This window comes from Nyctibius grandis, chromosome 15, assembly GCF_013368605.1.
Source record: "Nyctibius grandis isolate bNycGra1 chromosome 15, bNycGra1.pri, whole genome shotgun sequence".
Taxonomy (NCBI): Eukaryota; Metazoa; Chordata; class Aves; order Nyctibiiformes; family Nyctibiidae; genus Nyctibius; species Nyctibius grandis.
Window position 1 is genome coordinate 4431998 of NC_090672.1, and position 24451 is coordinate 4456448.

Below are 24451 nucleotides of genomic sequence, written 5' to 3' on the forward strand. Positions count from 1 at the left end.
CACTAGTGTTGCTTGCCTTTTTTTTTTTTTTTTTTTTTTTTAGGCAACTGAGCACTGGCTTCAGATGTTCTTGGCCTCCTCCTGCCTTTTATAAACTATGAGATATGGTGGAGTTATGTCTTCAGCTTTGCAGCACAAAGGATTAATGTATGTTTTAAACAGTACATAAAGCTGTCAGAGTGCGACGTAAGCTCATAACAGTTTGTCTTGGTGATGACCTGTGGGCTCTCAGGTAGCTAGGGAACAGCTGGACTGAGACAACAGCAAAACTGTGCAGAGAGCTGATAGCTGAGTGGCCAGCTCCATGTCACTGATTAAATACTGTGTCTTTACAGGCCGGGTTTCCTTCTTCACCTCTGGATCGGAGAACCTTCATCGGGTGGAAAAGGTTCACTGGGGCACTCGCTATGCCATCACCATTTCCTTCACTTGCAACCCAGACCATGGCATTGGGGATCCAGTCTTGATGTAATTCCTCCAGGCATGGAACATGAGGTCAAATGGAATGAGAGAAGCCCTGCAAAAGGAGAGGAGAGAGGGAGATAACATCTCATGTAACCTCACATTCAATTAGAATTTTCCAGCTGTATTAATATATTGTGATACATTTTGTTTTCATATGTCCTTTTCCATAAATGTTGCAAACAGTGCCTTAAAGACCATTTTAAAGTTGGTATATTCTGAAAATGGTTTGTTTTCGTGTCCTGAAGGGATAGGTTACAAAGAGGAGTCCTGGAGCTCTTTATTTTTTTTTTTAAATTCTCCAGTTTAAAACAGACAAACAATCTTTTGGACCATGTCTTGATATGAGTCCCCATACTGCTGTTACCTGTTGTTTAATTATTTAGTCTCTTGAGTTACTAATGGGATGTAGAAAGCTTGACCTAAGTTAACAGAGCAAGATGAGTGTTACTCTTTTGAACAGACCTTGTGTTGAGTATTCTCCTTAGCATGGGCATTAGTGAGCAATACACCTGTGGTTTGACTACTGGGACTTACTTGAACTTTTTTTTAATTGAATTACTACAGATATTTTCTGCTACAAACTGGGACTAGTTAATACAGAGTTAGAAATACGATTCTCTGCTTAGCCAGAAAATATACTGCTTTGGATTACAAATGCTTTGGTGTGCTAGGGAATGTCACGGCGTTAGATTGCTCTGATCAGAATGCAGCATTCCCCACTCGCCTTGTTTTCTCAGAGTCATGATGAAAATGATCAGTGTTCACGTTGGAAGCCCAGTGTTAAGGTTATTAAGAGCTCTTCATGAAGATGGCTTGACCATGTAACCCTGTACATTAAGTAAATACTAAAAAGGAGAGCTGGGCAGAGGTAATCAGACAGTCCTCTGGATTCATCGGAGCATTCATCAATACCTAATTCCCAGGTAGGGCAGTAGGATTTGGGAGGGGAACAGCTGAGAAAACGAGCTAGTTTTGTTGTGGTTTTCCATATGCCAGTTCTGGCTTCCTTAGACTGAATCCTGTAAGCCTTGGCTTGCTGTTGGAAGGCTGGCTAACAAAACCACATGTACCAGTGGATTGTGGTGTGTGGGGTCTGAGGGAAACTGGTGTCCACCTACATTTTAAATTGATGTGGTCTTGAGCTGGAGCTTGATAATAAAACACTTCTAGGCCAAATAAATACATGTAGTCAGTGTAATCTTAAGACCAAGTTGAAGGAAGCTTGGGTTTTTTTATTGTTGACGCAACTACAAATCTTGTGTTGTGCAATACTGTGTTTTATCTTGCCCAAACCAATGTTTTATCTGTTTCAGAAAGCTTCTCAATAGCTCTTTTTGGACTTCTCTTTTTCAGTTTAGTATGGACACATTTTTTAATTAACTAGGACCATTAGTCTGTGGTGTTCCTTGAATAACAAATTGCAAGGACTTCAGAGAAAGGGGATGACTGCATTGCAGTACAGATAAAGTAACAAACAAATGCGTAATCGTGCCAGGTACCTTGCTTGCTTATTACAAGCCAAGATTTTTGCGGGTCAGCGCGTTGATAAGTAAATGGTAGGAAAACCTGATTTTTTTCTCAATCAAATTCTGAAGCAAACATGTTGATTTGTTTTATTAATAGTCTATGTAATTTCTGTGAAACACTGAAAATCTGGAAATGTGCTTTGATTTTTTTAAAATTTTTTTTAATTTTATGCATACATTTTTCCCTTTTGTTTTAATCTACCCTTTTATGTAAATAATAAGTATTGGGGGGGATTACACTGAAGATCAATATAAAGACGAATGATGACCGGACACTTCGACTTGTTCTATTGTGAGTGTTCTAATTTGGCACACCAGCAAGATTAGTCTTCTGTAACTTCATTTCTTTGTTCTCAAACCTGAAAAAGGCTTCCTTGTCCATGCTAACAAGGAAGAGTTGTTAAAATGGCTGGATGCTGGGAAATAATAAAGTCGGTTGGGTTCCATATCTAAATACTTGTCTCAAAGACTGTTAATTCCAAGAAATTTGCATTACACCTAAGTTGTAAGTCTATGTGAAGGCAGACCAAGATCACCAGCAACTGCTTTACTGGCTTAAAACTTAATTCCTAGTGTAACCTTGAGGTTTAAATGTAGGGCCTTTTCTACAAAAACACCTGATAGCAGTGGAATCTAAATATGAATGGACCTGCCTGGATTGGGGTTGGATTCAGGACCTCATCCTGGAGAATCCAATGTTCCAAAATTCTTAACTTCTCCATAAGTCCTATCAGTAATGTGTTCAATATGGTGACCAAACCCGTCAAATGTAATTTGTGGAAAGATGTGCGCGCTGTACCTGGTAAGAGAATTCATCTTTTGAAAGAAGTAGAATAATTCAATACGCTGTATGTTTCAGTACCAACCAAGACTTTTCTATTTGAAGCTTCAATATCCAGACTACTAAAAGCAATATCTAGATCTATGAAGAAATTAAAGAGCAAGTGAGGAAGTACAGTGCAGTCTAAAAGATTCTGAACACGGCCTCCAGCAGGAAAACGGTAATTGCAGAAAGGCTGATGTTCCTGGGGCAGAGTGGAGTTTGCTGAAGTCACTGATCACTAGAAATAAACTTGGCTTAATTTATTTTAGTCGATGTAAATACCCTGAATAACTTTTTATTAAGGGTATCTCTTCCCAGTTCTTGACAGATAATTCTGAATTTGAAATACTTTAATTACTCTCTGTCCTCTTTAAGGTTCAGCCTGCCTGTTGCTCCTGGGAAGTGCAGTGCTCTGTTTCTTAGAACTCCGATTGCGCTGAGGACAGGATTTGTTCTGTTTAAGTAGCATAAATCTGATGCCAAGCTGCTGCAGACAAGTGCTCTTAATTGAACACATGGCGTTGGCAGGATTCAGCTTGATGTCTCCCGGTTGTGCAAGAACATTTGTAAAGAGGTCTCGTGGTTCAAACAAAGCAAGGAAAGGTCAGCACACTTTCAGTGTGAATTGGGGCCAAGTCCTGACGTTTAAATTTACAGTCTGGTACCTGAAAGCATTCTTGTGACGAGTATTTGGGAATGTTGATTTGTATTTTGAAATAAAAATATTTGTAAGGAAAGGTAAAGCCTGCTTGAGTGAAAAGTGCCAGGGTGAAAGTACGGCAGGAGAGCAAGCCAGAGTTTGAATCCCTACTAAGAGATTGACTGAAGCTTCCTGAGGCCTCTTGTGAAATTGTATGACTTTCAAAACTTATCTTTCCATTCAAAGGTTTTGGGGACTATCAGGAACTTCTGTAAAATGAACAGGTATGTGACCAGATTAGGTTTTTAGTATAAACCTAGCTTTCAATCCTGTGGCACGCATTTTATTTTAACTTTTTGTCCCCTATGACATGATTCTAGGAACTCTGAGTGGACTTCTTGGAATTTCTTATATATAAAAGTTTCATTGTCTGAACAGTTGTAGAAAAAATGTGTTTTTTAATTCCCTATAAATCAACTGGAGGTTCAGAAAGGTACATTTATCTTGAGATCTTCTTGAATGTGTGTTGTCCACCTGAAATATTCTAAGCTCAGTCTTAATGAATTTCAAGTCCAGAAATATTTATCAGGATACTCTATTTACAGAAAGATTTAAATTTGGATTTATAGCAGAAATTTAGCTTTATGTCTCTCTTATTTTTATTTATAAGGTCAACATCTCGACAGGGTGCTTTCCGAGGCTGTAGCACATAATGATGTGCACATTAAAATAACAGTGTAGCTGAAATGGCGTTGGTAACGACTATGCTGTCAAGAAAATCTGGTTTTGTTTCTTCTTCAGTTGCAATTCTTCGTACATTTGAATTTTTCCTTTATAGTTTTCCTTTCCCCAGTAAATAAAGAGGGTTTTGTTTTTAATACAGAGTTCCTCACATTCCTTCTACATCCAGATATTGTTACACAGTGTTTCTATGTGAAATGGATCTCTCTGACATGCTCACGTGTAGCTTTGTGCAATATTTCTGTCTCGTGTAAATTCTAGGAGTAAAACCAGGAGATGTTGCTGGAGGTCAGGGCTCTGAGTGGTGGTGGGGGGAATACAACCAACCACCCTCACCCAAGCAAAGAAAAAAAATCCCAACTGCTGTCTCTCCTTTTCGAGTCTCTCGTGCGGAAATCCAACCAAACATTCCAAGAACAGCAGAAGAGTTATTTCCTCTCTCAACCGCAGATGGCTCTGGCACACATCGATCATCTTTAGCCTCATTGAGAAAGACAGTCTTCTCAGGAAATCCGGCTAAGAGAGCCACTGTAAAGTGGTGAGTATCTACTGCTCCTTATAAAATACCATGAAGAACTATAGCATACTCTGCCTTATCTCTGTTTTTCTAAACCTTCTTAGAAGCTGAAAGCTAATTTTATGTCATGTTTGCTGAAACCTGCCAGTCACCTCTCTTCTACTGACAATCCACTTATCCCTAAACTATCTGTGTAGGCACTTTTTATCTTCCATATGAGTGTTGGCAGCTTGTACTAAAGCTTTTCAGGATGGACTGTCCAAGGAAAATAACTCTGTCCTGTTTCCAAGCTGCACGTCTTTGATTCTGTCCATCATCTCTCCTCAAATCACTTATTTCATCTCTCAATTCTGTCCTAGCATACTTAAGCTTTTACCTGTAGCATATACTGAATAAGGTGTATAAGCTCAGTCCATTATTTATTCATAGACTGGCTTGCTAGAACTGAAAAGAAACTAGCTTTTCCCCTATATCCCTTTTAGTCCATGCAGTGTATTAATCTTTAAGAAGAATTTCTTACAGTAGTGGAACTGTCAAGTGTTGCTCAATTTTTGAGATTTTTCAGTCTTCAGCATTCATTTTTTCCAAATACTCCTTCATTTTTCTTCCATTACAGGCATTGTCCATCCTTGAAACAACACCCTTTATTTCAGAGATATTTATTTCCATCTTGCCTGTTCTCCTGTATAGCTGAAATAATGACAAGGTAGGGACCAGTGTTGCCTGCTGTCGAGCATTCTTGTCTTTCAGGATAACTTGTGGACAGTGAGTACTGAATTTTGAAACAGATACGAGAGAAACTTATTTTTTCTCTTTTTTGCTGTTCTTTGACAGTGACTGTTGTACATTAAGGAATGGCTGGTACAGCTGCTCCTTTGTGAATTCTCATTAATGGGATGCTACACATGCAGATCAGACTGTGGGATCACCACAAGAAATGCCTTGCTTGGATAGTTCTTACTGTGAAATCAATAATGCAGCCTGGAAGTACCATCTCCTTTATTTTTGTAACCTTTAAATGCATCCAAACAAAGCAAAAACCTCAAAATACCTAGGTTTACTGCTGGATAATCCTGAGGCTTCACTATGACAGTTCTGTGGGCCATAAATGTGTGTTTTCTCATTTGTTTCTTTATTTTAAAGGCAGATAGAAATTAAATAGGAAGGCACTCCTTTCCAGAGGGAGGAATGCAAACAAAATAAACTGCCATTTACTAATATGAAAAAAGAAATACAACACAAGGAAGTCAAGCAGAGGGGTAAGTTAAATTTAAGATGGTGTTAGGCAGAAAGCAGCTACAGGAGATTTCTCCCACTGAAATGTCTGTATCTATGTTGAACTGACCTTTTCCCCCCCCTCCTCAGTCTGCTTTATTGTTTCATTAGAAAATCAGACAAAGAACTGGAAACTGTGAGCTTTCAAGCAGCAAACCTCTTGCTGTTAAAACCCATCCTAAAACTTCCAACGGGACCTCTTCCTCAATACCATTTACTTAAGCTATTTATCCTGTCCATATTCTGTTTGAATTAATAGTGAATGCTGAGTATGCTAAAATAAGTCATGCTGAATCCATCTAATTAAAAAATAATGAATTACGCTTTCTTCTGCATGTATTTTGTGCATCAGCTGGGCCTTTTTTAGGGGATGGTGTCCTCCATGTATAGATCTGTCTATTGTACCTTTTCTGGCACCAGGCAGAATTTAGACCTGTAAATAAGAAACAATCCAAGAAGAAATTAAGACTGAATGCATAAATATACAGGAAAATTTCCCCTTGGGGGGAAAAAAAAAAAAAAAAAGGTTCGAAAAATTTGGGTTTTTTGGAACCATAAGAAAGGACAAAGTTTTTACTCATTTTGTAATCCTCTAGTTGAGGTGCAGGGGATATGCACCTGCTCCTCAGTACCCTCCACTGAGGTTCTACTCTGCTTTTTCATGCTTGCACGATATCTGGAAATTAGTCTTCTCCCTGCTTATTTTCACTTTCTAGCTATACACACCCTTTGCTGGAGATCTTCGTCTGTTCAGACCACATGCAGGCAGGAAGAATGTCATTTCTCTTGCCTCAGCACAGGCACAAAATAAATGTATGTGGATTTCTCAGGAAGGCTCTTCTCCTGTAGAGTGCCCAGCTGAAAGCACACAGCCTGGGAGGTGCTGAAGGCACTCACTCATGTCCCACTTATTAGTGCCAAGAGCCTTGACGTCTTCCATCTTCACAGCTGACTGCCTGCTACCTTTGAGCCTTGGTATTTTCATCTCAGCAATTGGAACTTGAGATCTCTTGACTTTTTCTAAATGCTTTTAGCACCTCCACATGGCTTGTGAGTCAGTGCATTCCAGCATGCTGCAAAAATTACCACTTTCCATACAAGCTAAGCACATTTCAAGTCTGTAGCTAAGACTTTTATATAGGCTTTGGAGCAGGCCATTAAAACTTGTCATCTTCCTAATCATTCTCCTTAAATTAAATACTTCAGCCATAAAACATGCACAGGCTGGCAGTAATCAAAAGCTTTTCCATAGCTGAATTGTACAGGGAGATACTTTTGAGATGTTCAGGTCTAAATGAATTATTCTGTCCTCTGGTCAGGCCAGCTTTGACTTGCAGGATCCCTGAGCAAGGCAGAAGTGAAGGTGTTTGACAGTGGCCGTGCTCTTCCCCTGATTTCCCTGGAGTGGGAGGTGTAATAGTACTGTAATTGTGCGTACACTTATAAGGGCTTATATAGTACAGTTACAAACATGGCAAGGGTCATAGGGAACAGGAATATCCTCTGATTAGACCTTTTGACAGAATTGAAAAAAAAACAGAAGGCTTTGAGCCTGAAAGCTTTGTTTTTAATGAATGAAATGGAGTGAAAAGAGTAAATGGATCCATTAAATTAAAAGAAAAAGTAAATGTCATTGTCTCTCCCCTGCCCATCAGCTGAACAGGGTTATTGAACCTTAGTTTTCTTTCCTTCTAGTTGTGGATGGACATGCAGGGGATGGACGTTGCACCAGGAGAGAAGACTCAGCTTGGTTATTAACCTGCCTCCTAAGGCTGCAGTCACTGCTTGCTCTAGACATCCATAGCTACTTTCTAAGTGCTGGTGAGGGCTTGTTTGTGGTATGGAGAACACAAAGGTGGGAATAAGACAAGGATATTGCAAAGTCTTTTTAAATGAATAAGATTTTATCTGTCTAATAGTGATGGCATGCTTGCTGAATGCACTCTGAGTAGTACAGCTGCACCAGACTGCATCACTTAGGAGACAAGTATTTTTCAGTTGTTGTTAATGCCCTGAAAGTTGAGCACAGCATTTGTACATCTGAGCCAGCTTTACTCTTGGAGCATGCCAGTGGTTCAGGTTTGTATCAATGCGACAAGTAAAATCTGTCACTGAATTAGCTGCCTTGAAATTGGGAAATAACTATTTTGTTGGGAAGAACACAGGTGTGGAAAGAATGCTCGACTTAATGAGTATCTAATCTCAGTCTCCTTCAAAAGTACGAGCCTGACCATAAATATTAGAGTAAATTCTTTTTAGAGATAATAGCCAAGAATGCTTCCTAGCCATATGAGGATTTACCATTCCTAAAAAGCTGAAACTAATCTGAAATACAAAAACTCCATGAAACTGAGCATTTTTCAGCATCGGTGTATTGCAACTAAAAGCCAACCTCTGTATTTGGGCACAGGCTTAGGCTTAAAACGGCCCTCGGCAGGAATTTTTACAAGGTGAAGATTGCTAATCCTCTGTATTTCTGCAGAATAAGTTTAAGATTGTTATTATGGTACCTGAGTTAACTGCACAGGGTTTTTCTAGTCTTAATCCTCCTTACAGACTGCTCCTGTTCATGTCTGATAGCAGGGAAGGCTTGTGCTGGGCTAGTGCCCCCAGCCTGCAGGCACCTCCCGTACCCCGATGTAGCTCCCCAGCAGCAAGGCTGGCAGCTCAGCTGCACGTTTCTGCTTTCAGGAGACAGTTTCTCTAAACAGCGGAGATGGTGTTTATCCTCGGGGCCAGGACTCCATTAATTTGTCCAGTTTATGCTGGGAAGAGGCAGTAAAATTGATGCTTACAAGAATTCTGACTGCACACGCTCCCGCGTAGGAAGCCAAGAAAACCCTTGTGTCCCTGGGTCCCTCACAAGGTGGGCAGTAGAGACCACCCCAGGGGGAGGTTCAGGGTATGGCGGGGGCTGGATGGTGTGCTCTGGCTGTCAAGTCCAAAATGCAGTCAGCAGCTGGGATGGGGAGGACACGTCTGCCAGATCTGGAGCCTCTAAGGAGCTGGTGGTGGCAGAAAAGACTCTCTGGGGGAATGGGAGATATTTGGGCTCTTTTGTGGGACTCAGCAAGACATTACAGGTGCTGGGAAGGGTGAGACCTCCTGCTGCTGAAGCGGGGCAGAGAAGGAGCAAATGCCAAATCTGGGTAAGAGCAAGTGCTGAACGGCAAGGTCTGACATCCCGAATAACACTTGATGGGGATTGATGCCATGCGGGTACACATGGTGGGGAAAGGTAAAACTACCTGATGGCCCAGGGACTTCAGCAGAGTGTGGGATCCCTTCACAAGAAGAAACTGAAACAGTTTCTTAGAGACGTTTCACTTAGTGTTGAGAGTTGAGGTCAGTTTGCAGCCATCCTTTGCTGATAGAACTCTCTAGTTGTTGACTTTCTGTACTTTCTTGGGTACCAGTAAGGAAAGGAGGCTACAGGAGAGGCAGAAAATTCATGCTGCCATGGTGTGCTGCAGAAAGATGCTTTGGCAGGGACATTTAGCAGGAAGAAAAGATCCTGACAGCATTTCTGTTGTCCTTTTCCCCAGCACAGTACCTCCAAAATCCAGCAGAAAATGTAGGGAAACAGAATCAGCTGCCTCGGTGGCATAGATCCACGGAAACCTGAGAGATACCCAGCAGGAAGGGCCAGAAAGCACAAAGGCAAGACTGAATGATTAAAACAGATTTCTTTTAAACTTAAAGCTCCTCCAGAACTTGATAAGCTAATTTGCAGAGATGTTTTGCATAAAGCCTTACTTTAAAGCGGGACGTTTCAGGAAGAATAGTTAGAAAAACTTTAGTTCAGGAACCACTTTGATTAAATACCGCTTCCTTGGCAAGACGCGTAGGAGGATCGGATCGGTGACTGGCAGCGTGACTGAAGCCACGGGGTGTCCCCGGGCTGAGCACTCGCATGGGGTGGCAGCAGGAGCCAGTCCTGCTGCCTGCAGGACACCCTGCTAAGACCGCTGTGGCCCTGCTCTTGCAGACAGGCATTCAAGGATGCTCTGAATTTCATGCAGATGAGAAACTCCAGTAATGGCAGAGGTGACCCTGAAGTGAGTTATTTAGATCTGAGTACTATTTTTTGCCCCTTCTATTCATGTGGAGTTAGCCATGGTCTTCTTAAAAATCCCTGCTCTGGGAGTGGAGGTGGCCCAGAATACACAAACAATAACCCTCCAGGGCATAATGTGTGTAGTGCTGATGAAACTAAGGGGGCAATCAAGCAAAGTCACTTGCCTGGTTTAAGGCAGCTACTTTATTGATGTGCTACTTAACTGTTTTGCTAAAGTAGATGTCTCAGCCTTACTAATTTAGAAGAAATTACTAATTGAAGAGAAAACACTAATTCTAACCTATATATTAACTTGATTCCTTGGGGGCAGGGAGAGAATATCTCATAAGACTTCTGTACTTGAAATCACAGGATCTCTTGAAGAGCTGCCTTGTGCTTTGCCCTCTTTAAAAAAAAAAAGAAAAAAAAAAAAAAAGAGGAATATTTAAAATTAACTAGATCCCACCAGGAGCTTCCTCATCTCCTCAGCAGCCCAGCCTCAGAATGGACGAGGTCCATTAATTTGGAAGAGTTTGGCAAAATATTCAATTAAGGACTCAGTGGAGTACTCAACTAGTTATCATTCCAGCTCATTTGTTCTGCCTGTTACAAGCCTCGACACGTTTGGATTCCATTTCATTCAACAATTTTGTAACCATGGGTAACTGCAGAAATGACGTGGCTCCTTGCTGCTGCAAGGAGGCTGTCAAGGTTGTCAGGTTTTAAAATCAACTTGCCTTGATGGCTCTCCTGTTTTGCAGAATTTATCTTGCAGAGTTTGCTCTGAAAAACCTGGTTAAAAATTATTTTCTTTTTTTTTTTTCCCCCAACATTTGAACTAAAAGCAAAATACAAGAAGTTCATGGATGCCTTTGTAAAAGACTGTTATGTCTCCAGACATACAAGGTCTGGCTTATTCTAATGTCTTCTTCCTAACAGAAAAAATAAGTTTACTTTGTTCTGAAGAGTATTGTGAAGGATGAGGTTCAGTATGGACTCTTCCTCCTCTTTATTTTGTGCTACCACAGACAGGATCGGAGGAGCTGCTCGTTCTTGGAGGCTCTAAACATTTTTCACTTTGGAAGTGCAAAGGGGATAAATCTGTCTGTGGTCACAGCTAGGGTTTCAAGGCTTTGCTTTTTTCTTTTTTTCTCCTTTCTGACCCTCTGTGATTGACTTCCATGCTGGGAAGAGGGTGCCAGCATGTGCCAGCTGACAGCCAAATCCCAAGGGCATATCTGCAGTGGTAGTTACACCTGCCTGATACAGTGCAGGAAGAATATCATGTGTTAAGTTAACCTAGGACAAAGGATAACAGCCTAAAGCAAAATAATTATTTAAAACCCATTCACTAATTGTTTAAATTAAGTTGTACTCATCTTGAGTCAAATGCTACTTCCAATTTAAGTCCTTCCCTCAAAACCCTCCCAGAAAGTCCTCCAATAAAATCCTCTCAGTTACAAGCCTGCCTGAATTCTCATGCAGATACTTGGCATTCTTGGTGCAGCAGTAAAGACATGACAATAAGCTCTAAATGCTTTTTTTGTCTCAAGCGCTGCCTTGCAGACTCCCTAGAGCCCCTGGAAGTTAGTCCAGGCTCCAGAAAGCATCCTCTGGGTGGTAAACTCGCTTCCTAAAGTTTAAATTATCAAAAACCTCAACCAGAAGAAACACATGCCCAGCAACTGTGTTAGATCAGCAGCAACAGAAATATGACAAGGGCTCAAAAGCTTTTCTCCTGCTTGCACTTACTGGGCTCTATTAAGTGCTCGTACCCTGCTATTCTGTCTGTAATGTCATTTTTTTTAATTGGATGAGAATTTGGTCTCAAAAGTGCCTGAGCGCTTACAGGTGAGTTGTTTGTAACTAAACATCTCAGTGGAGACTGACAGCAGCTTCAGAGAGATCTTAATGCTCAGGAAGTCAAACGTGCGAGGGTCGGAGCTAGCAGGGAGCAAGGACCAAAGCCATGACACCAGAAGGCAAAGAGCCAGTGCCATCCTGATGGCTGAAGACTAGAAAGCCGGCGTTCCTGCTTCCCCGGCAGCGTGGGGGAGCAAAGGTTTTCAAACCTGGGGAAGGTGAGCACTGTTTTGGAAGGCTAATTTTAGCAGTGATTAAATGAGCTCTTAATTAACCAAATATTCCCCCTGCTTGACTTTCCAAATTATTCAATAACTGAACAATTATAATGAGCTCAGCAAGTAATTACTCTCCATTCCAGGCACTGCCCTCACCAACTGCAGCCTTCGAAACCCCCAGCTGTTAATGTGCCGGGAAATGAAGTCCGTGAAGGGTGAGTCAAATAACTGAAAAGTGAACAGGAAAAAAAAACCCACAGGTTCAGAGGCAACGGAAGGAAAACTGTTCCCCCACGCTGCATCCTTAAGCACATAGTCCCTTCCAGACTGAAGAGCCATCATAAAAATTATTAGTGTGGGTCGAAGCTGCGGTGCTATGTTTTCATGGGTGCTCTGGCAAAGATATAAAGGTTCCTGATGGTTATTGTGCTTCACAAGGCTTTCCAAAGCCTCCCTGGGGGCTAATGTGCATCTCCAGAGAGGGCAGCCACTGCCTTACCGACTAGAAAGGAGAAAACAGAAGGTAAAGCCCAAATCCTCTGAGAACACCAGTGCTAAAAATAGTTTGAGTTGCAGCTGGGTTAAAGTTGTTGGATTGTGAATTCAGCCATTTACTGGTCTGAGCGATATTTTAAACAAGAACAAGCTCAAGTGCATTGAAGCTTTTCACCCATGATTTTTGAAACAGATTTGAAGATGTCGTTTCACAAGCGCTTCTTTTCACGGCCCATCAGTTGTATTGGTGTAGCTGCCTGAGGGTGGACAATGAATCTGATAGGGACAAGAAATAATTATTTTTGGCTTGACTGGAAAAAAAAAAAAACAAACAACAAAACACAACAACCCTATAAAGTAAAACAGCTTAATCCTTTAAAACCGCAAGACTGCAAAAACAGATGTACCAGCCTAGATCAGGGGAGAGAGGAGGTTGAAGCTAGAGCAACAGTAAATGAAAAACTTGTCAAATTATACTCCTACCTATGCAGACATCACTTCTCTCATGTAGTTGAAGGGTTTGCTTATAGCAATCACACTTGCAGAAACATGCCTACTTTCTGATTAGATTGTGGAAATCAACAGAGACTTTTGCCTTCTCTGTGGGCAACCTGAAACAACAGATTTGAAATGCAAGAGGTATGAAATTTCCCCAAAGCCTTGAAACTCTCACTGGGGTATTACAGAGTCTGACACGTGGCGTTTTTAGCTATGGAGCAAAGGGTGGAAGCAGAGTCCCTGGGAGAAGCTGCAACTTGTTGCTGAGAAGGAAATGTAACACAAAGAAAGGACCAAACATGTGGAGAGAGAGAAAAAAAAATCCTAAGACTGAAGTAAGAATGCCAAAGATATCAACATGCTAAAAACAAGCACATATTTCTACTGAACAAATAACCTAAACAGTCATGTTTGATCCACGCTCTTTCTGTTAAAGCTCTCCTCAATGTGGGCAGGAGATTCTGTCTATGGTAAGCGATGGGAATATACATCGTTAAGGCAGGTCCTGGGATGAAGTTGATAATTATACATAGACCCTCCACAGACTGAGTCTGAAACACAAGCCTCGGAGCTCTCGGAGATAAACATTTACTGAAGAATGTGACAGAAGACAAAAATGCCTATAAAGATGCTGCTTTGATGCTTTTTTTGGAGATCGAAGCTAATGTGCTCGTGCCAGCAAGCTTCTCTCTGTCTTTCTATGCCCTGACACTATCAGAGCAGCAGAGACGTCCTGCTCCTGTTGCCCCACGCTGCTCTGTAACTCCTCACCCTGCCCCGGGAGGGCTTAGTGCTCGTAGGGGAGTTCGGAGGCTCCCGTAGCGGCTTTGCATGCGAGCACAGTAAACAGGGCAAGAAGAGAGGAGGACTTGCAAGGAAGTCAAGCTGGGACTTGGCTGCATCTCGAGTGGGGCACGTGGCTGTCACATCAAATGCTGGTTCTGCGCCGAGATGCTGACAGGAGGGGAGATTTCAAGAAGCCGTAAGTCTCCGGCAGCTGTCAGTGCCTGGGCACGTGCTCTCCTCCAGAGCCCCCTCGGGGTGCCCATCTCTTCCCTGTCCTGTTTTCACACCAGGTGTAAAGGTTTATTATTAGAGGCAGCATGAAGCTGATGTAGTATTGCCTTCCTAAGCCTCCTCTCAGCCTAAAGCGATTTCTCTGTGCTCTCATTAAGATTAATGAGTAACTCAGTGTGACACATGACCGATTCCACTTCTGCACTTTGCAGGTAGGGTAGCTGTCGAAGCCCTTCTCCCCACACCCGAGGCCCCTCTCGTCCCTGCTTCCACGGGGCCCCTCTAGGGCTGTGAACATGGGGACTCAAGCTGGGGGAGACACGAACAGTTTCCTGAGATTGTGAAGTTATAGATTTAAAGTTTTCTTCTTGTCTTTTATTGGACTAAACCCAAGACTTCTTACAGGTCTTTTCTTCTGAGTAACAGAGAGAGATACTGAATACCCAGGGCACACAGTGCCTGGTAAACAAAATATTAACTTATGGAGGTAAAAGACCAAGTGATGCTCCAGCTCTGTCCCCATCCCTCTGCTGTGGTGTCGTTCCCCCCCCCATTTAAGCCAGGTCTGTAAGAAGCTTTTCCCCTAACACTGGGCACTGGAGGCTGCGGAGCTTCCTGTTCCCATCCTGCCTAAGAGAAGGTGCTGCAAAGATAGAAGCAGCACTTTGAGAGATGTTTGCCATAATAAACTCGCCTTTGTATTCAAATAAACAAACAAACGCAAACAGCCAAGCCAAGTTACTCGGATGCTGTTTCCTCTGCTTCTGTTGTCGGGAATTACTCGTGCTGTGCCTCAGGCAGGCGGAGGTTCCTCGACAGATTTAATCATTCTAAAAAGATGCCAACAAGAAAATGACAGGGAAGCTCTGCTGTGTTTAGCAATCGGTGATGAGTGTCGGGATAATTCTTTCTATTCAGCCTCCTCTGCACTGCGATCCTGCCATCAGAGCAGGCTGCGGCACGGGCTCTGCTGGGAGGGTGCCCTGCCCTTCCCTCCCCTGACCCCAGTGCTCCCAACCCATAACGGTGGGGAGAAGAGGCTCCCAGGAGGTAAAGAAGAAAGATTTTGCTTCCCTACTGTATCTCTGCTATTGTTTCTCACCCAAGGAGGGGCTTTAGAGAGGGTATTGATGCACTGAAATGATGATGCTTTTATCAGGAGACCATTTCGGCTGCGCTCCCAGCGAAGCCAGCCGAGCACAGCTGCCATTGCAGTGGGGCAAAGGATCATCTTTGCCGACCGGCTGCTGTTCATCAAAAAGGGAGAAGTTCTTCTGGTACACAAACACTTCCTCTGTTCGGCCATTAATAGCGAACCCAAACACTAAGTTATCCCTACAAGGAAAGCTTCTCCCTTCTGTACATAGCAGCTCTCATCCAAGGATCTCAAAATATTTCACGCACATCAGTGATGTCTTAAAACACTTGTGCAGACAATGGAAATAGCGTCGCTGTTTTCTAGGCAGTTAATGACCAGCAGCACAAGAATAAGTGACTTCCCCGAGGTCACAGTGCAAGTCAGTGGTGAATTTGTACGAGAAGCCAGGACTTCTGACCTCCCCCTATTTCAGATAATCTTTCTCCTCAGCTCTGATGGTGAGTGCTGCCTCAATAGGCATCTCCAGCATCAAAACCCTTGTAAATCTCTGCTGGATTTTATTAGCTATCCTGCTCTAAGCCTGCCTGGGTTACTTACCAACAGCACTAGTGCTTTTGGGATGTGAGTGCCTGTGAGTCCCCACCAGCAGATGATGTGAAGGAAGATAAATATATACACTTGAGTGGGATCAGGTAAGTGCTGCTACTGCAAGGCACGAGGCAGGTGGGTGCTGCAGACTTCCCATGTCCTCCTGCTACTGCTCCTTCATCTGAATGCTGCCCAGGGGCAGAAAGCTGCTTTCAAATTGTGGTGGCCAGAGGTAAGTAGGGTTCCAGCTGGCTTTATAATAATGCCATTCCTGTAAGATATTCCTTTCTACAATGTTAAATGAAAGAAAAAAAAATCTGTTACAAAGAAAAAGCAGAAACTCAATTTAAATCAGTGGAGTTACTGGGGTTTTGAGTAGCGTAATGCTGGGAGCTGGCTGTCAGCCCACGCTCCCCAAAGGGAGGAGGCTGCAGGAGCTTGGCACAGGAGCTGGTACTGCTTACTGCTATGCACAGCTTGTCTGGTGGGACCTGCATGTCTGTGGAGGTTTAGGTGCCTTCTCTCTATGTGTGTCTTCAAGAGTGATCCCACCTCTCCCCTTTTAGCATTACTATGTTGCAGTTCATTTACCTTCCCCATCCTTCCAGATTTTTGAAAGATAAGTTCAATGTAGCCTGAGAAGTAATTGCTATGGAGTGCCTTTTCCTGGGAGGCTTCTTGCAAGTGCCAGCCTTGTGGTTCTCAAATGTCAAACTGATATTTTAAAAAAATAAAAGGCATAGAAGTGTTGTGAATTGGATGGATGTCCCTGGTGAGATTTGCAGGAGCGCGCATATGAAGCGGTGACTGTCTCCAAAAGGCTGTGTTTATGGACACACCACATTTAGCTTCAGGAATCTCCCTTGCTTTGTTTGGATGAAATCATGTTTGGTTTTAGTTACAAATTCAGGAGCTGAATTCAAGATCCTAACGGGAATGCACAAGGAAAGGCTAACAACATCTCAGAGAGACATTGGCCTAAACAAGCTGAAACAAACTTGGCAGATTTTACTTCTCCAGCATTAGCACCACTTTGGTTTTAGAACTGTATCCTCTGCCAAGCACGGCTAATATTGCTGGATGGTTTGATTTTGCACAAACTTATTTACTACTTTCCCTCCAGATATCTTGATGGAGGGGTTTGGGTGGGATCTTCCCCAATACAGAAGTTCAGCCTTCTCTACTAAATTCAACAAATGCTTAACTCTTCACCCTGTTTCTCAGTGTAGAAGCATTCCTAGTGTCTACAAAAACATTTCATTTAACTCAAAATTTAAATTATAAATGGAGAGAACCAGAAAAGTAGAGTCCAAATGCCAGAAGAATTCTTCAGGATTCATTTCTCCCTTTCCCCTTATAATTGTCCTTTTCTTGGGTGAGGAAAAAAAGGAAAATGTTGCAGCAAATTTTACTTTGGTATATCCCATTGGGAACCTTTTCTTAGGGGATATGAAGGCTCTAGTTGGGACCGCAGATCATGAAGCTCAGTTGTGAGGGAGCTAGGATGAAGTTAGTCTCCCCCCAAAGGTGATATACAGCACACTAGAAACTCACTGTGGGCAGAAAGCTGGATTCCTGAGTAGAAATATTAATAATTTTTAATAACTTTTAATGTATGTCCTATTTAGGGTTTTAATATACCTCAATAACTTCTTTCAGTGTTGGCTGTGGGACAGAAGCTCGTTGCATCCTAGAGGTTTGGCCGAGTGAGCCAGCAGCGAGCTCCTTCCTCTGCTTTCACAAAACCCAGCCTGGGCCATCCAAACCCTCCGGATACTTTGCTACCAACTGCCGCATCCTTTCTCTCTGCTGTGTTTTAGATGATACATTCCCAAACAAGGGCAAAAAAACTTGTCTAATGATAATAACTTTCAAGGGTACTTATCTCCTGTGAAGCTGCTGCTACAATTTTGAAGACAAAGCAATATATTTCCTATAAGCCGCAGCAACGAATTGAAACTAACAGTAACAACCAATATTATATGGCAAAAAAACCCCCAGCTGGGCTAAACTGTAGTTAGTCACCGGCTCTGGGTGTTTCTGTGAGGATGCTGTGCAAAATCACAGGAGTAAAGTTACTCTGGGTCCGGCATAGAAAGAAATGTGGGAAAGTTAGTACTTGGAAGCAGGATTTCTCTTCACATCAGACTTTTCCGCTTCAGGTGTTGTAGTAACATTATACTTTAAAGTTATTAAATGCTATTATATAGTTAGGTTGTGCAACCACTATATTTTAAAGCCTAAAATAAAAAGGGAATTTTCTTCCTGAGACCTCAGGATGGGAGGTGGCTGCTGCCGCTGGAGGGACTCCGAAATACCACGGTAAGAGCCGAGTGTCCCTGAGCCCACGAAACTTCTCGGCAAAGACACATGGATTTTTGGGGCTGCCTTGAGGATTTCTCAGGTGCTGCGTTATCCGCTCCCATGGCTTCAGGGCTGGGCTGGGATCTGAGGTTTCTGCACTTTCTCCTCTCATCATGCTGATGGAACAGCCGCTGAACAAAGTCATCCTGCCTGTTCTCCTCGGATAGTGCAGCCGGGCAGTGAGCTGTGCGTTTGGTACCGTGTGAGGTACGAAATGCTCATAAAATCACCTCTATTTCACTGGCTTCCCTGGTATTCAATCACACACGAAGCATGAAAAATGACTGCTAAAATAGGAGTTAAAACATTAATGATTTGCTCTCACTCATGATTAAATTGTAATGTGGGGCTTTTGAGCATTTATTGCAAATTTTGTTTAAAACAGTGGGGAGAAAGATGATTAAAAAATGTGTGATTGAAGGTAAAGTCTACAAAAATTCAGTAAGGTTCAGATTGATTCTCCTATGTCTGGGGAAAACAACCATTCTCACTTGTCCCACAAAGGACTGGCATTTTCTCTTTTCAAGTGAAAGCAGAAAAATTGCCATTGTGGCAGTAGATGCTACCTTAGATTAAAGGCAGGAAAGAGCACTCAGGATGAAACTGCTTTTCTTTCACAGTCTGGGTTGTTTTTTTTTTTTTTTTTTGTCATAAATACCTAAACCCTAAGGGCTATTGGAAAAGATTTGCTAGTGATTAAATTATTTTCTTTCTTGTCAAGCATGTATGGAGTTTTGCAGTGACAACCTCTGCCCCAACAACAAAAATGCTGTTGCCTTCCCTAAAATCACCGTTTCCCATTTTGCTGAAGAACGAGCTGTATCGCTAAAGCCGCTGCAAAATTTCATTTATAATAAAAACAAAAACCACATCAAAAACCACAGGATTACAATGATTTGGGTATGATAAATGTTCCCAGGGTACACATTGCTTGCCTTCTTGGAATGTAGGAGAATAGCCAAAGTAAAATTGTTTTCAAGGAAATCACCACATTTTGCTCAGTTACAGCCTGACTGATGTTCCTGTTGTTACTTCAGCCCTGGCCTGAGATGTTTCAGATTTACCGTAAGTCACAAGATACGTAGAGTTTGCAAAGTCCCATCATCTGGATTCTGGTTATGTGTCTTATCTCAATTTCCAGAATCAAACAGAATCAGAGAATTGTTTTGGTTGGAAAGGACCTTTAAGATCACCAAGTCCAACCGCTAACCCAGCACTGCCAAGCCCACCACTAACCCATGTCCCTCAGCACCACATCTACACGGCTTTTAAATCCCTCCAGGGATGGTGACTCCACCACTGCCCTGGGCAGCCTGTGCCAGTGCTTGACAACCCTTTCGGGGAAGAAATCTTTCCTGATATCCAGTCTAAACCTCCCCTGCCATACCTTGAGGCCGTTTCCTCTCGTCCACTTTTGCAGCCTCTGTGGATTTAAACTTCTGGCAGTTTAACTGGTCTGATGGGAGAATAAGAGGGATGTTGTTGATGTAATTCATCTTTTAAATTGAGCTCTGATCCCCAGGAGTACGAGTGGCTCCCGGGGAGTCGTGTTTGCGAAGGTCTGCACCGTGTCGTGCTTTCCTGCGCCGCTGAAGAGCCACCGTTCATTATGCACAGCGGCGTCTTCTGATTGCTGGCCAGTGTTGCGTGTTAACAGTCTCTCATCTGCCCCAATGACATGCTTTGTGGGCGTCATCAAATTCACGGGTTCTCTCGTCAGAGTAACCTTGTATGGGTTTAACAGATCCTGATGGGAGAGAGGAACAGTGCTGGGATGGGACCAGGCTGAAGCACATACTGGTTGAAAAACCCGATGAGTGACAAATATCCAATATTTCGCCTTTCATCTGGATGCTCCTCCATCAACCCTTTGATTAATGCTCTGATGATGTGGCACAGAAAGCACGTCCCATACGCTCCGTTTGTGATGCTGAGCAGAGCACTGGGGACTGATGGGATGTCTCGGGAAGCGTGCCCCAAATCAACCCCTTCTGTTTGCTTATCCCCACATTAGGTTACGAGTGTAGATCTCATCTGCGCTGCATTTTTCATCCCTTTTTTTCTAGGCATGACTCCTTTACAGCTTCCCCTTCTTACTAATAACTATGTTTTTAGACTGTTTGGCTTCAGATGTTTTGATGTGTTTTTTTTAAAGCAGAAAGTGTATTCCCTAATACTCTTTTTGATACCTATACAGCTCTTCCATCATCTGCTTCCCCTTACATACCTGTTAATAGGTATACACTATGCCTTGCAACTATTTCATACACAGTAATCATCCATCCCATAGCAGCCTTGTAACACTGCGGTGGGTTAGTGCCCTTCCAAGGACCTTCTCCTCAGGCCATGCAATGGAAATCAAGACACATCAGTGCAGTGTCAGGTCAGGATCCCCATCAGTGTGGGTTTTTCTTTCTATAGCCATAAGGAAATAATATTATTTTTTTTTTCTCAGAGGTGGGCAAATGGCATGTGCGACACCTGGAAGGGATGCAGCCATGCCGGGCTCTGCCGGGATGTCTGTCCAGCCACACCGTTACGCTCCCTGAGAGCCGGACGGCACAGCACACCTTGCAGATGATGCACGTACTCCAGCCTTCCCAGACCGCCTTTGGAGTGAAATCTTAGTTATTCTTGTATGGGGGTGACTTCCAGCCTCGGAAATGGGAAGCAAAGGAAAAGTAATAATGACTTTAGAATGAATAATTAAAAAATTAACTAGTTCCTGAAAAGTTGTTCCTAAAAGCTGTTGAAGCCCACGCTCCCTGCCGATTCCCAACGTGAGCGGTGCGCGAGTTCCCCTATTTCATAACGAAATGGGCACCTTTAGGTCTCTTTATACAGCCCAGCTCAGCAGCCTGCACGATACTGGAACAGGACAAAGTGATCACCAGTGTTTCGAAGACAGTCTCATGGTTAAAAGCAATACAAGCAATTCTAAGGTGAGTTACTTGTCTCCCCCCCTCCCTGAAAAGCACCCCAACAACTGCATCTGTAAGAAGAATGCCTGAACTCCCGGCAGAGAAATGTGCTTCCCTGGTCTTCATGCAACATGTGCCCTGAAGGGTTTATTTTTCTGCGGTTAGTTGAGTGCATAAAATCCAGCGTGTTGCTGCACTGTGTCCTCTGCTCCCAACCCTTGGCTGCAGTGTTGGCACTTCGTGTCTCTGCTTTAGCACAAACATACCCTAAAGTTTGGCGTGTGACATGAGAGGATCACGGAAGGCCACAGGAACCCAGTAACACTGCAGGGCTGGCATGGCACTCCCTCAAGCGGATGGGGTTGGAGTATGCCAGAAGAAAGTGGAAATGACTGTTCCTTAAGCAACTGCCTGTTGTTTCACAAGTCCCTGGGCATCACTAGCTGCTGGCAATATACAACTCATTCCATGCTTTACTTATCCTTGGAGTCTGTCCCCAAACAGGAAAGAGAAATATTGAACCCAACGTGATCCCCACGTACATGAGCTCTTCAGAGAACAGCTGGGAACAGCAGCCTCCTCCCGGTAAATACCCCCCCCTCCCCTAGAGCTGGGTGAAGAGACCATGCGAGGGGAAACCTGATGATGATTCACTTTTTAATCATTATTTATTTTATAAACTGAGGTTTTACAATTGTTTAGATGCTTACAGGCATCTCTAGTGTCTGTGGTGAAGGTTTACTACGAGATGATAAGGGGGGAGAAAATGAGCAGAATACATTGAGGCAAAATGCTTTTGATGAAATTTCATGAATAAATTTGTCCCTTTTATGATGAATTTCGTGACACAGGATTCAGTTATTTTTCTTAGAGCCTCAGGTCTTTGAGTGATAGGATTATAAGACATTTGTATTTCTTTCCAAGGTAAATTTTCAGTTTTTCAAGCCCTGTTGACTGTTGAGAAAGGGACCAACTTTAAAAAAAAAAATCAGTGGCAAATTCAAACCACCTTAGGTAGAAACCTTAAAAAATTACAAGTTTTTTTTTTTAGGTAATCCTGTGGTTTCTGACAGCTTACCTTGTGGGTTTTGAATGCTTGGAGTTCAAAGTGCTGCTGCAATGAATTTTACAATAGAGACTTTAAGCTTGATGAAATTGTCGTGCACTAGAACGTATTAGGAAAAGGGGCTTAAAGGTCTCTTTACACACTCTAGAAACAGACAACGGTAATATACAGGGCAAACCCGAGGCTTGCAGCTAAATTAAGCAACACAGCACAATTTCAGACTTTTGTGGATCTGACCCAGCCGTAGCCTGAGGATAGCACTGAGAAACCACACAGGAGAAATGGTTCAGAGCTGGAGCTGGGCAAAACTCAGCAAAGCGTGAACGAGAGTTTGTGCCAGAACTGAACGCAGTATCCACCTCATCTTCTGCACCCAAAACCCAGAAGGATTTGTCCTGGCTGGCTGCTGGCTCCCAGCAGGACCCCCATGACAGCCCTAAGCCAGACAGAAATTCAAACGCATCTCACAGTACTCGGGTTCACACAACGTCTTGCCCCTAACTAGAGTGACCACCAGAAAGGAGTTTTTAGGACCCTGCAGGGCTAAGGGGTCCCAAAGCCCTACCTTGGCCAGATGCTCTGCTGGTCCTGGTGTCTCCGGAGCGCCTCCTCTTCCTCACTTGTCCTTCAGCGTGGCCATGCCCAGGGCCTCCGAGCTGTAGTCATACTGGTTGCTGGAGGACATGGACCGTCCCCAGGAACACTGCAGGTTGGAGCCCCTCTTGCGAAAGGAGGATGTGAACCTGTAGAAGTTGCGGTGCCTGTTGCGAAGGTATTCCCGGTAGTTTTTGGTGAGCAGGGTGTAGAGGAAGGGGTTGATGCAGCTGTTGCTGTAGGTCAGGCAGGTCACCAGATAGTTAATGCACTTTTGGGTTTGGGTGGTGAGCTGCAGGGGGCTGCTGTAGAGTCGCACCAGCTGCCAGATCCAAAATGGCAGGAAGCAGGCCCAGAAGACCAGCACGATGCTGAAAATCATGATGAGGACCTTCTGCCGGGGGGACCTCTTGCTCTTCTCCTTGTGGGGGGGGTTCCTCTGGGACTCCAGGTAGGTCCTGGCCAGGCGCGTGTAGAGGAAGCCAATGATGATTCCCGGGGCCATGATGCTGGTGCTGAAGAGCACCGTCAGGTAGGTCCGGTAGGCATCCTCGCTCCAGGTGGGCGCACACATCCTCTTCACCTTGCCCTCTGCCTTGCCCCCCTCGGTCAGGGTGACCATCAGCATCATGGGCAGAGTCAGGAGCAGCGAGACCGACCAGACGGCCCCCGCCGTGACCTTCCGGTAGCCGCGCGACCGCTTCAGGGTGTCCAGGGGCCGGGTGACGGCCAGGTAGCGCTCGGTGCACATGAGGGTGAGGGTGAAGATGCTGGCGTGCATGGTGAGCAGGTCCAGGCTGAGCAGGATGCGGCACCCCAGGTCTCCGAAGTACCAGTCCTGGGCCAGGTAGGTGCAGACGATGAAGGGGATGGTGGAGAGGTAGAGCAGGTCGGCCAGGGCCAGGCTGACGATGGAGCTGTACATGGGGGCGGCGCAGCGCGCCGAGTGGCACATCACCACCAGCGTGTAGACGTTCCCCGCCACCCCGGCCACGTACATCACCGACAGCACCGTCCCGAAGGCCGAGGGGATGAGCAGGGGGCCGCTGCCGGGGGGACCCCCCCCGCCCCCGCCGCTGCCGCCCGCCGCCGCCGCCGAGGCGTTGCCCCCCCCCGCCGCCGCCGTCCCGTTGGGCTCCATAGGCGGCGGCGGCGGCCCCGCAGCCTCGCACCGGCCCCGCAGCTCCCGGCCCCGCCGGCGGCCGCTCCGCCCCCCGCGGGAGGCAGGGCGGGACCGGGCCGCCCGCGGGGCTGCCCCCGGGGGAAGGGCTGCCGCCGCCCCCCGCCCCGCCGGGGCTCCCCCTTCCCTCAGCGCCCGGAGGGAACCCGGGGACCGCCCCCCCCTCCCCGCCCGGTGCGGGGCCGGCAGCGCGGCCGGGCAGGTGCCGTCCCGGAGGGGGGCGGCTCCGTGCGGGGTCCGAGGCGGGGGGGGGGCGCGGAGGGGTGCGGAGCCGGGGGTGCGGGGGCAGCGTGTGGCTCCCCGAGGTGGGAGCAAGCTCGGAGCACCCCGTGTGCCCCAGCCCACGAAACCCACCGGGCAGCCGGGGGCTGCGGGAGCTTCCCGAGAAGTTTCCCGGCCGAGCTGGTGGCTTCTGGCTCCTGTCGGTGGCGGTGGGAGCTCGGGGCTCAAATAGCCCTTTTTTTTCCCCATGGAAATAGCTTGTATTTTGAATTTCACTCTGAA

At 44.7% G+C, this 24451-nt stretch overlaps 2 protein-coding genes across 2 annotated transcripts in view; one reads left to right on the forward strand and one right to left on the reverse strand.

Moving 5' to 3' along the window:
• OGFOD3 (2-oxoglutarate and iron dependent oxygenase domain containing 3) overlaps positions 1–2445 on the forward strand; it is a 47652-nt gene extending 45207 nt beyond the window's left edge. The window contains exon 9 of the mRNA XM_068413121.1: positions 336–2445. Within this exon, the coding sequence (XP_068269222.1) occupies positions 336–472 (137 nt within the window). The 3' untranslated portion in view covers positions 473–2445. The remainder of the gene's footprint in view (positions 1–335) is intronic.
• On the reverse strand, positions 67–23908 carry LOC137670338 (urotensin-2 receptor-like). The gene is made up of 2 exons (XM_068413120.1): positions 22739–23908; positions 67–517 (listed from the first exon to the last, which is right to left on the reverse strand). Exon 1 carries the CDS (start codon positions 23906–23908, stop codon positions 22790–22792), a length of 1119 nt encoding a protein of 372 aa, XP_068269221.1. The 3' UTR covers positions 67–517; positions 22739–22789.
• Positions 23909–24451: the final 543 nt, after the last annotated feature.